This window comes from Acromyrmex echinatior, chromosome 13, assembly GCF_024713525.1.
Source record: "Acromyrmex echinatior isolate Ae372 chromosome 13, ASM2471352v2, whole genome shotgun sequence".
NCBI lineage: Eukaryota > Metazoa > Arthropoda > Insecta > Hymenoptera > Formicidae > Acromyrmex > Acromyrmex echinatior.
The window spans coordinates 6,818,628-6,832,252 of NC_141864.1; the positions used below are offsets into that span (position 1 = coordinate 6,818,628).

Here is a 13,625-nt window from a genome sequence, read left to right on the forward strand (position 1 = left end):
TATATATATATATATATATATATATATATATATATATAAACTATTGGTTTTTTATATCTCTAACTTAATACTTTTACAGAATAATTACAGGAATTGTATATATATATTGTATTATGTTAAAAAATATAATTCTTATTAATTTTAAAAAGTGGGAATGACCTTCATCTTTTGACATCTTTATCTAGAAAAAAGACAATATGATCAAAATATAATTGTTGATAAATATATTGATTTTTAGTGTACTGTAATATTTGATATGAATATTTTAGTATATATTTTTTATTTAAATTTAATTTTTATTGATATTAATTTTCCGAACTTAATTTATATGAAGATGACTATGATTTGCAAATTATTACTTATAATCATATTAAGACACAATAAATTAAAATAGAATATTTTATATATATAATATTGTTTATCATATAATATTATGTATTATTAAACTATATTTAAATACATATCATTTATACAAATTTAAGTATATTTGTACAAATATAAAATATCAGGTGATTATGTTACATTCGAAATAGTAAAAAGTTAGGATATTTTAGTTTCCAAAAATGTTTTTTTATTATATATTTTTAAATAGAATTTTAATACCTTCCTAAATTAATCGTTTTTTTCCATCGCAAGAATGTGATGAGACTAAGAATTGAATTAAAATTAAAAGATACGTGGTGACAGTACCCACCATCTAAAAACATAAAAAATAAATGTAGTTTAATTTTAAGATATTTAAATCATTTCTATATTAAATCTTCAATATTATATAATGTAATGTAAATGTAATTGGTTGCTTACCGCAGTGAGAAAAGTTGCATCCACAGTAAGAAATTTGGTAGAAAATGTATTGTTGCTATGCAATATTTGTAAAGAAAACAGGTGCAACTGCAACATCAGATAGAAAAACATTTATTAGCAACTTGCAAATAGATACAAAATAAATATAATTATAAATTGATATGTATATACAAAAATTATTAATATATGAATTATTAAAAAATATATCTAGAAATTAAATTTTTTTTATTAGTACCTCATATTTTATGTTTTTGTCGCTGGTACTATTAAGAACATCATGAACAGTGGTGCTAATCTTTATGGCTTGATTTTTGCTGGTTTCACAACTCCATATTATTAATAATATTTTTAGAATATGATACGTCAAGTAGAATATTTCAAACGAGTTATGAACCTGCTTAGTCAGACTGATAGACAGCCCGTTTTTCCACTGCACTGTATTAAAATATATTTCGAAAGTAATCTCGATGAAGGCTATAGCAAAAGTCGCGAGGAGCTGCAGACTGAAAATTTTATTCAGCATTTGCACTGTATTGCTAACCATCAGATGTTCCTTTCGTAGAACCTTAAATTCTTCCAACAGAAGTGGGTTTCTTTGGTGGTAATAAATCAGTCTAGGAATATGCGATTTATCTTTAATCACGAATTCTCGTAGAATCATTAGATTGTCGTCGATTCTTTTGAAACAAGCCTTTAATACAAAAACACAATTCACATACAGCATATTCAATTGTAATATTTGTAAAGAAATGTAATGTTCCATTACTGCTGTTGCAAAAAACAACTCATTTGTTTGATGGAAACGTAAAAGTGCCGTCATCGAGTGTCCTATTAAGTAAAAAAGAATGAAAATATCTTTAGCGTGTATTAACTTAGATAATTTCTCAAACGATTTTGGAGGCAATTTTGAAGAGACTTTTAATATAGTTTGTAGTAAGCGCATTCGTGAACCACTCAAAATAGATGAAGTTATTATTATGAAACTTGTGAGCATAAAAAAAAAGTTGTCTTGAATTTTTTCGGTTATTTCTTTCATATTATTTAATACGTTGACTTCATAAAGCCTTGTCAGATCATAAACGCAGATGACGCAGACAATAATAATTAATAAAAAGTAACGTGATCTTGATGGCTCGAAGATCGAAGCGTTGATCTTGTACGGGAACACTCCCAAAATTGAAGAGAAAATAAAACAAGGATACAACAAAGACTGAAAGTCTGTAGCATGGAATAGTTGCCACCTTTTCCACATTCTATTTTTCACTTGTTTTTGAAATTTCGGCGACAGATTGAACATGATTAGCGAAATGTCACATGCGAACTATAATTTAAAGTTATAGACAATAGTCTAATAATTATTTATTACACTATGACATTAATAAATATACACTTTGACATTAATAAAATAATTGCAAAAGCTTCTTTTTGAAATGTAGTTTTTAAAATTATTTTTTTCACGATGAATGCGTAAACTAACACACGTTCCTTCGGTTTACACCTGATGAATTTAAGTTCGAAACTGCGAATAATTGTTATATGAAATAATAAGACGCAGTTCAGAAATTATTTAGCCATGAAATAAAAATGTGTCATTCATTATTTACTTCACCCTAGGGATGCAGTGCATAAAGTAATGAAGTATTTGACATACTTTATCCAGCAAATGTAGATCATATACAAAGCTAATGAAGCCACGTGAACAGAAAACATTAACTGTATCAATTTAATTTGTAGTATTCATATTGTTAAAACAATTGCTTACTTATAAGTAAGGATATTTTCATATTATTACTTCAAAATTCAGTTTTATTGTTAACAAAACTTATTATCTTATGTAATAATATTTAGTATAAAATTGATTGTAATGATATTTAAACAATAATATTCAACACAAAAATAACGATACACATTTTGTATTTAAATAAAGGTCGATAATTTTATTTTTCTTAAATTAAATTTGTGCAAGTCATTATAATTTAAATATTTGTTTGTTCTTGAAAAACATTGTTTGCTCTTGATTAGTCTACTAAAATGTAATAAATAAGATATTTTTATAGAAGATAAATTTATGTTTAAATTATATTATTAATATATTATTAATATTTATTGTAAATTAAAATATTGTAAAATTGTAAATATTATTAACACAAACAAAAATAATAATAATAACAGAAGTAATGTAAATGAATTGAATTGGTATATATAAGACCAATGCTATTTTCTCGAAAATAATGTAATTTTAATCATATAGATTAAAATTAATCTAACTAATATCTAAATTGCTCAATGTATTCTTTTAATTGATGTAAAATTAATAAGTACTTTATGTAGTTTATGAGTAGGAAATTATGTTAATTGATGCCTTCTGTTTTTTATGCACATAAGAACAAGTAAAATACTAATTTAATACTAATTAATTTATTAAGTTAAATGTTATTATGCAATAATTTATTTATTATCTCTTAATAAAAATTTATAAAATTAAATTTTTATTGATAAGGAAATTCAATAAATATAATGTTTGTATTTAACAAATTATTTAAGTCAATTTTAAATGTTAAATTTACTTTCAAAATTATTTGTAGTATTTATGATAAATAACATGAAAAATTAATTGAATTGTTAATAACAAATAATATTTTTTAATAACAAGTAATATTTTTTAATCTATTTATTACGTTATATGCTAAGGCTATACAGAGCGTTATGTATTATGTACGCTACGTATGCTATGCTCATTATATCGAAAGTTATGTTTTGGATGAATGTTTTTATTGATAAATGTTAAGTCAGATTTTAGATAAAAATAAAAAGTTAGATCATAATTTAAAGGAAAAAAATACATGCATAAAATAATGTAATTCTTGTAAACCACTACACATAACCATGTTATAAAAGGAATTTTTTGTGCAGTTTATCTGTATCTCGTCTACGCGTGATACAGATTACTAAAGCCATCTATTGGAAAAATAATGGCTTTCTTTTTACTACACCTAATACATATACATATATACACAGTAATTCTTGTAATAAATAAATTAAAAAATATATTTATTTGTTATTTATTTGCTGATTTCGATTCTTCAATCGATCTCTAGAGATAACATTTATATTTTCTAACTTTTTTAAATAAATATATTTATATTTTCTAACTTTTTTAAATAAATATATTTATATTTTCTAACTTTTTTAAATAAATATATTTATATTTTCTAACTTTTTTTTCAATAAGATTTTTTATGCATGACATTTTACTGATAATTATTTTAATTTGCCACACAGCAATTAAACACGATAGTAAAATATTTATTCTTGGTCTAGGACATTGCATATGCTCATATATGCGTTTTCAAAAAATAATCGAGAACTATATATTCCGTGATGTGTCGCAATATACGTGCAAACACATCTTGATGTGGCCAGTCACATTAACTTTAAGAAAGCTATTTTTTTTAAACGTAGCAAACATAATGTACGTTATAACGTAAATAAAGTTCAGTGATCTCATCAGTATTATATGATCCACTTAAATAAATAAAATATTAACGTTCTTTATGCCATTAATATACGTGATATGTTCTTACTTGTATCTGGTGTATATATCTCTACAGAAGTAGGAAAGTCAGACGATTATATTTTTACCTGATAAAAATGAAATATCGAAAACTAACAGTTTTCAATATTTGCTAACGCATATCCTTGTTCGATTATACTTTCGTTTAATTAAATTCTTTCTGTAACATTGATAGCAGTCTTTCCGTCACAAGAATGCGAAGTACCCAAGAATTGTATTAAAATTAATAGATACGTAGTGATACTATTTGTCATCTAAAATTGAAGTGACAAATTAAACAATATATATATATATATATATATATATATATATATATATATATCAACTAAATAGAGATAATTATCATTTACTTACCTTAGTAAGAAGTGCAGCGTTCACAGTGAGACCTTTCGCCGAGAAAGTATTATCACATTGCAATATTTGCAAGGAAAATAGTTGCAACTGCAACGACATACATCAAAGAATAAATAAGATTTAAAAACTAATTTATAAATATTTGCTGGATTTAATATAAAAATAGTACCTATAGTGCACTAAATGTTTTTAGAAAATTACAAATTATATGACGTTTTCTTTATTACCTCATATTTTATTTGCTCATCACTGATGGTATTAAGCACATCGTGAACGGTAGTGCCGATTTTTACTGCTTGATTTTTGCCGGTTTCGCAGGCCCACACTATTAACGTTATTCTTATAAGATAATACATTATGTACGATACAAAAAATTCATTCCGAATCTGATTATCCAATTTAATAGATAATCCGTCTTGCCACTGCACTATATGAAAATATAGGAAAAAAGTGATTTGCTTGAAAACTATCACTATGGTAACAAGAAGCTGCAGGCTGAAGATTATATTCAATATTTTTACTGTGCCGCTGACCATCAGATATTGTTTCTTAAGAGCTTTGAGTTTTGTTAGCATGAATGTATGTTTTTGTTCATGATAGATTAGTTTAGAGATATCATTTATCATAAGTTCCCGTAGATTCTCCAGAGTGTCATTGATTTCTTTGAAACAAGCTTTTAAGACACAAACGCAATTCATATATAACATATCCATTTGAAACACTATCATGGCGATGTATATTCTCAATGGCTCGAACGTGGTATCAATAGCCATCTCAGAAGAATTTAAAAATAAAAACGTTAACAATTGACATAACAGAAAGAAAAAACCGAAGATATCTTTTACATGAATTAGCTTGGAGAGTTTCTGATATGACTCCGGGGGCAATCTTGATGAAATTTCTCGTATAGTCTGGAGCAAACGCATTCGCGGACCGCTCAAAACATACCAGACAATTGTTTCGAATGCTCCAAGTATAAAATGAAAATTATACGAAATAGTCTTAGGTACTTCAAGTGTGACTCTTTCAGAAAAATTGAGTTTATAGAACATTATTAGCTCATAAATGCAAATAGCACTGGTAATAATAATCCACAGAATGTATTGTGGTTTGGAAATCTCAATAGTCGAAACCGTGATCTTGTATGGAAATATTCCTAGAATCTTGCAGAAAATGAAATTGAGATACATCAACGATTGAAAGTCCGTGGCGTGAAATAGCCATCTTTTTCGTTCTTTGATTTGAAATTTATACGATGAATTGAACATAATTAACAGAATTTTGAAAACAATTTTATTTGTTAATAATAGACTAATGCTTAAAAATTATTAATCACACGCTTTCTGATTGTTAATGCATTATAAACATTAATACGAACATTATTGCAAATACTATTTTTTTAATATTTCCATCATAAGTATGTAAATTGATATGCACTGCACGTAATCTGTATGCATCTAGCGAATGAAATTTAAAACTGTATCACAAAACGTAGTTTCTACTTTCAAATAGTGAGACACAACTCAGAAGTCAGGTATTATTTGTTAACCATGAAATGAATGGCTTTCTTCGATCAGCGCCTATTCTTCTCAAGCCGCATGCGCATAAAACTAATAAAGTAATTGCTGATGTACAGAAAAAACTAATAAAGTAATTGTTGATGTACGAATTATCAATCGAATTAAGATCGTAAATTATGTAAATGAAAAGCATCGACTACTTAGAATTTATATGGAATAACTTTGAGAACTTTTAAAAATTACTATTCTTTTTTAGAAAAGACTAAAAAAGGTTTGACTTTCTATAGCACATCATCAATTTAATAATATTGATTTTAAATATTTATTCCATTGTAATTTTTAATTTAAAAATATTGATGTGTGCTTCCCATTTGATTAAAAATATATTGTAAGTGTATATATGCGTGTATGTGTATATAATTGACGTAAAATAAAAATAAATTTGTAATGAAGACAATTAATAATGTTGGTTTCCATAAATTATAAATAATTTGATAACTGATAATAATTCCTTTTCCTTCATCAACAGATTAATTTTTCTTTATAATATATTAGGTGTTGGAATTAATTCGTAACGTTTTACAAGTGATGGGAAGTACTTTCATTAATGTATTTTTTAATGCTCATGTGAAATAAATAACATTCTTTCATTAAAAAACGCTACGAATTAATTCCAACACCTAATAAATAAATCATTATTTATAATTTGCTTATAATAATTATTTATAAATAATCGATCTCACATAAAATAAAAATTATTCTATTTAATTAAATTGCAACATTTCATATTTCTATCGCAACATTGATATTCTCTTTGGAGGCTCAACTAGATAAGAGAACAATTTTGGTTTCTAATAATTTTTATCTATAATGTGGCTTTTATTATTGTAGTTTTTAATATAAAAATATTTATACATATTAATTAAAATTTATACATATTAATTAAAAATATATTCATATACATTTTCCTATTATAATTTGTAATTAAATGACAATTGAAATTAACAATATTTAATTTTGTAATAAATACTTGTACATAAATTTTACACATTTAAATATTATTAGATTGTACTGCGCGCATTTCTATGAGCACTAATTTCACATAATGTATAGTAATGAATGTTTTTTCCTAGATTAAAATTGATCTAACTAATATCTAAATTGCTTGATATTCCTTTGATCGACGTTATAAAGTACTTTATATAGTTTACGAATAAGAAGTTATGTTCAATATATTGACTTTTTCATGTACAAAAACAAATAAGATACTAAAAATTAAACGTTATATTGTAATAGTTTATTTATTATCTCTCAATGAAAATTTAGTTAAATCTTTATTGATAATTGCAATTTGAATAAAAAATATGCTATTTGCGTGTAATGAACTGTTTAAATCAATTTTAAACGTTCAATTTATTCTAAAAATTATTCGTATTATATTTAATAAATATTGATTTGATAAAAAAGTTATAAGAATTAATCGGTACGAGAAATACATATAAGATGTAAATTAGTTGATGATTCAATAGTATTACTTAAGTATTTAACGTATTTTATTTTTAATGAAAGAACAATTAAATTGTTAAATTGCATTATATATTTGGTATGAAATACATTTTTATTATTTATATACTAATATGGTGCATTTAAACAAATAAAATCTTATTTATGTTATTGATTATCGATATGCGTGGTGTACAAGTCATATCTGACATTGTGCATATACTGATACATATACATATGAATTTAAAAAAAAACGTTTGACAAATACACTCACAGTGACAAAAAATTCCATTAAAACTCAAAAGTTTTCAATATTCTGGAATTTGTATTAATTAACGTATTTGTATTAATTAAATTGCTTTTGTCTTGCTGTCGCAGGAATGCGTCATGATCAAAAATTGTATTAAAATTAATATATATGTGGAAACACTACTCACCATCTAAAAGCAAAATATGAAATACGTAAATGGTTCATACTTAATCAAGAAACATATATAATCACTCACCGTAGTGAGCAACGTTGCATCTATTGTGAGACCTTTCACGGAGAATGTATTATTGCAATGCAGTATTTGCAAGGAGAACAAATTTAACTGCAACAACAAATCAAAATATAATAAATACAAAAATTATAAAATAGAAATGATAAACTTAAGTCAGTTAAATATAAATTATTTAAATCTAATATACAAAAATTGCGACATGTAAGAAATTTAAACTAAAGTGAAATTCTTCTTCACCTCATCTTTGATTTGCACATCGCTGATACTGTTAAGTACATCGTGAATGGTAGTGCCAGTTTTTATCGCTTCATTTTTGCCAGTTTCGCAAGCCCACACTATCAATATCAATTTTATAAAGTAATATATTAAGAATGATATGAAATATATATTATAAATCTTTTCTCGATTCAAGGATATCCCATTTTGCCAATGTATTACATTGAAATACAAGTAGAATATTATTTGCTTGAAGTATAACGTTATGGTAGCAAGAAGATGCAGACTGAAAATTATGTTAAGCATCTGCACTGTGTCACTTATCATCAGATGCTGTTTCTTCATAGCCTTAAGTTTTATCAGCAAGAATGGATGTCTCTGCTCATGATATATCCGTTTAGAAATATTATTTATCATGCGTTCCTGTAGATTTTCTAGATTATCGTTAATTTCCTTGAAACAAGTTTTTAAGACACAAACGCAATTTATGTATAGCATATCCATTTGAAATGTCAACAAGCTGATGATAACTCTGGATATTTCGACTAAACCAAAAATCATCGTTCCAGAATACAAGGAATATGTATACGCTAACCAGAAATGAAAAAAAAATCCGAATATGTCCTTAGCGTGTATTAATTTAGAAAGTTTTTGGTATGACTTCTGAGGCAATCTTGAAGAAATATCTGATACAGTCTGAAGTAAACGCATTCGCGGACCGCTTAAGGCATAAGAGGCGACCGTTACAAAAAATCCATATAAAAAGGAGACATTCAACGAGATAGTCTTGGGTACACCAATCTTGATTTTTCCAGAGAAATTGAGTTTATACAACATTGTCAACTCATAAACACAGATTATGCAGAAAATAATAGTCCATAAAATACAGCGTGGTTTAGATATTTCAAAAGACAAAGTCTTAATTTGGTATGGAAATATTCCGAGAATTTTGCTTATAATAAAGTTGGGATACATCAAAGATTGAAAATCGGTGGCACGGAACAATCTCCACCTTTCTCCTTTTGTTTCGGCCCTTGACTTAAATTTTCTACGACAAATTAAATATAATTATTAAATTGTCTTTAAAGAGCAATATTTTAATATTTTAGTAATGGTTGCTGCTTAAATTTATTACTTTATCATTTTTTATGCACTTTAGTATTAATACAAGTCAGAAACATTTAATTGTAAATGTAATCTTCAATTTCGAACTTTTGACTACAAATATACATGAATTGTCACTAGTTTTATTTGTTTATATATTGTGATTGAATAAAATTAAATTTGAAGCTGTATTAACAGTTGCTGCGTCGAGTAGTAGGTCGAGACTAGAAGGTTATTTGTTAGCTACGAAGTAACAACCACGTCTTTTGACTATTATTTATGGCCTCATAAAATATAAAGACATGTAATAAAGTAATTTTTGACGTACGGATTATCATTTAGCATATCTAAGTTGGGAATAATATGCAAACCAGAATGCATAGATATTATTAGGTGTACAAATAAGTTTCCGCCATTTGACAAAAGACTGCATCACTAGCAAGCTACGGTTAAAATTGTCTGATGTAAAACATTATATCATAAGGTTGGACATCTGTCAACAACATAATCTTGAAATACTAGCGATTTTGTATCAGCATCATATATTTTTTTTGTGCGAAAATGCCGAGTTTTGAGCCGAATAAGCGTCATTTGCGGGAACTTTTGATTTACTTCTTTAATTTGAAGAAATCTGCAACTGAGGCTCATCGATTGCTTGTAGAAGCATATGGTGAGGCTGCCTTAAGTGAGAGAAGTTGTCGTGAATGGTTTCAAAAATTTAAGAACAATGAATTTGACGTCAAAGACAAAGAACGTAGCGGAAGGCCGAAAGTGTACGAAGACGCGGAATTGAAAGCATTATTGAATGAAGATTCGTGTCAAACGCAAAAAGAACTTGCACTTACATTTTGACTTACATCAATAAAACATTATGTATCGTTTTTTCACAATAAATGCTTAATTTTTTATTAAAAACGGCGGAAACTTATTTGTACACCTAATACATAAAATATAAATTATTCTATTTAATTGGAATACTTGATATTTCTATCATAATATTAATAATATAATATATTATAGGATCGTACATATGTGATACACAAACCATAGCAATCAAAGTCTTAAACGGTCTAGCTGATCTTAAACGCTACTCTGATTTTGTGTGAATTTATATATTACGTGTAGTCCTTTGATATTTAATAATATTTATATTTTTTTATATTTTTTTCTTCATCGGTTAATGTAATAATTTTGATATTTAATTATCTTCTACTTTAATGTGATTTTTATTATTGTATTTTTTAAATATAAAGGTATTTATCGTATTCATTCAAAAATATATTCATTTATAATATATAATATATCATTTATAATATCAAAAATATATATATTTATAAAAATATATGCATTTTCCTGTCATAATTTGTAATGATAATTGGAAAATAGATACAATAGTTATCTAATATTGTAATAATTTGGATTTTATTTGTACATGAATTTTACGTATTAAAATATTATTAAATTGTACTGCACACATTCTTAGAAACATCATAATTTCGTAATATGTGAATGCTATTTCCTAGATTAAAATTGATCTAATATCTAAATTACTTGATATGTCTGATCGATGAAATTAATAAGTGCTTTGTAAATATATGAATAGGGAATTATTTTTAGTCATTTGTCTTTTATGTTTTTACATTATCAATAAATAAAACCGAAGAACAAATGAGATATTAAAAATCGAAAATTATTATTGCAACAATTAATCTATCATTTCTAAATAACGACTGAAAATTTCGTTAAATCTTTATTGATGACTGAAAGTTGAATAAGAAATATGCAATATGTACTTATCGGATTTTTATATTTTTGTATGTCGATTTATAAATAAAATTATTTAAATTAGTGTCAACCATCATTGATTCGATCACTGACCTTGTTAATATTTGATTGCTTTTACATTTTTATTAATTTGTATGTTAGTGCGGTACATTTAAACAAATAAAGTCTTAAAATCTGATATATTAATACACATGATATAAGATTTTTATTTGATATACATGGATGGAACGTATGCATATGATTTTTTTTTTAAACAAATGATGAATAATTATACTCACAACGATAAAGCATTCAACACATAAAGATCATAAATTTTCAAATTTATCAAACCCATTTGTATTAATTAAATTGTATAATATATAATTAATTGTTTTATTGTCGCAAGAATGCGTCAAGATCAAAAATTGTATTAAGATTAACAGATATGTAGAAACGCTACTCACCATCTAAAAGCAAAACATGAAATACATAACTAATACATACTTAATAAAAATTAATTTAATTACTCACCATAGTGATCAACGTTGCATCTACAGGTAGACCTTTCGCGGAGAATGCATTATCGCAATGCAATATTTGCAAAGAGAACAAATTTAACTGCAACAAATCAAAACGTAATAAATATGAAGCTTATAAAACAGAAATTATAAATATAAATCAGTTAATATAATTTATTTCGATTTAATGTATCAAAATCGCGACATGTTCGTAAAAAACTTTTTAACTTTTAAAGTGAAATTCTTCTTTACTACCTCATCTTTGATTTGTATATTTTTTATACTATTAAGCACATCGTGAATGGTAGTGCTAATTCTTATCGCTTCATTTTTGCCGGTTTCACAAGCCCACACTATCAGTATCAATCTCGTGATGTATATATTAATACTGATATGAAAAATGCATTATAAATTCTGTCTCGATTTAAGGATATCCCGTTTTTCCATTGTATTACATCAAATAGACGTAGAATATTATCTGCTTGAAAGAAACAGCTATGGTAGCGAGAAGATGTAGACTGAAAATTATGTTAAGCATTTTCACTGTATCACTTATCATCAGATGCTGTTTCTTCAGAACCTTAATTTTTATCAGGAAGAACGGATGTCTCTGCTCATGATAAATCCATCTAGGATTATTTATCACGATCTCCGGCAGATTCTCCAGATTATCGTTGATTTCTTTGAAACAGGCTTTTAAGACACAAACGCAATTTATGTATAGCATATCCATTTGAAATGCCATCAAATTGATGAAAATTCTGGACATTTCGAATAAACCGAAAACCATTATTTCAGAATATAAGAAATATAACGTTAACATTAGCCAGAAATGAAAGAAAAAGCCGAAAACATCCTTAGCGTGTATTAATTTAGATAATTTTTGATATGATCTTTGGGGCAAATTCGAAGAAATATTTAATATAGTCTGTAGTAAACGCATTCGCGGATTACTCAAGGCATAAGAGATGACCGCCAGAAACAATCCATATAAATGGGAGAAATTCATCCAGATAATCCTGGTTACCTCTATCTTGATTTTTTCAGACAGATTGAGTTTATATAAAATTGTCAACTCATAAACACAGATTACGCTGAAAATAATAGTCCATAGAATATAGCGCGGTTTAGAAGTTTCAAAAGACGAACTCTTAATTGTGTATGGAAATATTCCGAGAATTTTGCTTATGAACAAATTGGGATACATCAAAGATTGAAAATCGGTGGCATGGAACAACCTCCACCTTTCTTCTTTCATTATGACCCTTGACTTGACTTTGAAATTTCTACAAATTGAATATAATTAGCAAATTATTATTAAAGAACAATACTTTAATATATTAGTAATAGTTGCTACTTAAATTTATTACTTTGTCATTTTTTATGCACTTTAGCGTTAATATTACCCAGAAATTTCTAACTGTAATCTTTAATTTCGATCACAAATATATATGAATTGACACTAGGCTTTATCTGTTTATGTGTTGCGATTGAGGTAAATTATATTTAAAGTTGCTATGTCGAGTAATAAGTCGTGACTGAAAGGTTATTTGTTGGCTACGAAGTTGACAACGACGTCTTTTGACTATTATTTATGACCTTTTAAAATATAAAAACATGTAATAAAGTAATTTCTAACATACGGATTATCGTTAGCATATCTGAATTGGGAATAATATGCAAAACAGAAAACATCGATATTGCATAAAATAAAAATTTCTATTTAGTTAAATTGGAATACTTGATATTTCTACATGATCTATTG

The 13,625-nt window shown here is 26.1% G+C and overlaps 4 protein-coding genes and 1 pseudogene across 10 annotated transcripts in view; 1 reads left to right on the forward strand and 4 right to left on the reverse strand.

Moving 5' to 3' along the window:
• The window catches only part of LOC105150915 (agrin), a 717,341-nt gene that overhangs the window by 359,924 nt on the left and 343,792 nt on the right, over positions 1 to 13,625 (forward strand). The gene's annotated exons all lie outside the window — the stretch shown is intronic.
• On the reverse strand, positions 70 to 3,713 carry LOC105150913 (uncharacterized). 2 transcript variants are annotated; one of them, XM_087412716.1, is made up of 4 exons: positions 1,040 to 3,713; positions 805 to 891; positions 604 to 697; positions 70 to 181 (listed from the first exon to the last, which is right to left on the reverse strand). In XM_087412716.1, exons 1-3 carry the CDS (start codon positions 2,099 to 2,101, stop codon positions 608 to 610), a joined length of 1,239 nt encoding a protein of 412 aa, XP_087268842.1. In that variant the 5' UTR covers positions 2,102 to 3,713; the 3' UTR covers positions 70 to 181; positions 604 to 607. The 2 variants fall into 2 exon arrangements, with proteins under 2 accessions (XP_087268842.1, XP_011062605.2); XM_011064303.2 differs by lacking the exon at positions 70 to 181 and having other exon boundaries at positions 415 to 697; positions 1,040 to 3,711.
• Positions 4,083 to 6,801, reverse strand: LOC147907555 (uncharacterized). Its single transcript, XM_087412717.1, has 3 exons — positions 4,960 to 6,801; positions 4,733 to 4,819; positions 4,083 to 4,632 (listed from the first exon to the last, which is right to left on the reverse strand). The coding sequence occupies exons 1-3, from the start codon at positions 5,998 to 6,000 to the stop codon at positions 4,528 to 4,530; spliced, it is 1,233 nt and encodes a 410-aa protein (XP_087268843.1). The 5' UTR covers positions 6,001 to 6,801; the 3' UTR covers positions 4,083 to 4,527.
• On the reverse strand, positions 6,843 to 9,491 carry LOC147907556 (uncharacterized). The gene is given in 3 exon segments (XM_087412734.1): positions 6,843 to 8,195; positions 8,262 to 8,348; positions 8,496 to 9,491. Coding segments are annotated over 3 exon segments (1,149 nt in total). The 5' UTR covers positions 9,450 to 9,491; the 3' UTR covers positions 6,843 to 8,087.
• On the reverse strand, positions 9,472 to 13,174 carry LOC147907557 (uncharacterized; annotated as a pseudogene).

Coding starts and splice junctions, on each gene's coding strand:
- LOC105150913 (XM_087412716.1), bottom strand. CDS start 2,101: ATGTTCAATCTGTCGCCGAAATTTCAAAAACAAGTGAAAAATAGAATG. Junction 892..1,039: donor ACAAAAACATAAAATATGAG/GTACTAATAAAA, acceptor CTGATGTTGCAG/TTGCACCTGTTTTCTTTACA. Junction 698..804: donor ATGCAACTTTTCTCACTGCG/GTAAGCAACCAA, acceptor TTATGTTTTTAG/ATGGTGGGTACTGTCACCAC.
- LOC147907555 (XM_087412717.1), bottom strand. CDS start 6,000: ATGTTCAATTCATCGTATAAATTTCAAATCAAAGAACGAAAAAGATGG. Junction 4,820..4,959: donor ATGAGCAAATAAAATATGAG/GTAATAAAGAAA, acceptor ATGTCGTTGCAG/TTGCAACTATTTTCCTTGCA. Junction 4,633..4,732: donor ACGCTGCACTTCTTACTAAG/GTAAGTAAATGA, acceptor CTTCAATTTTAG/ATGACAAATAGTATCACTAC.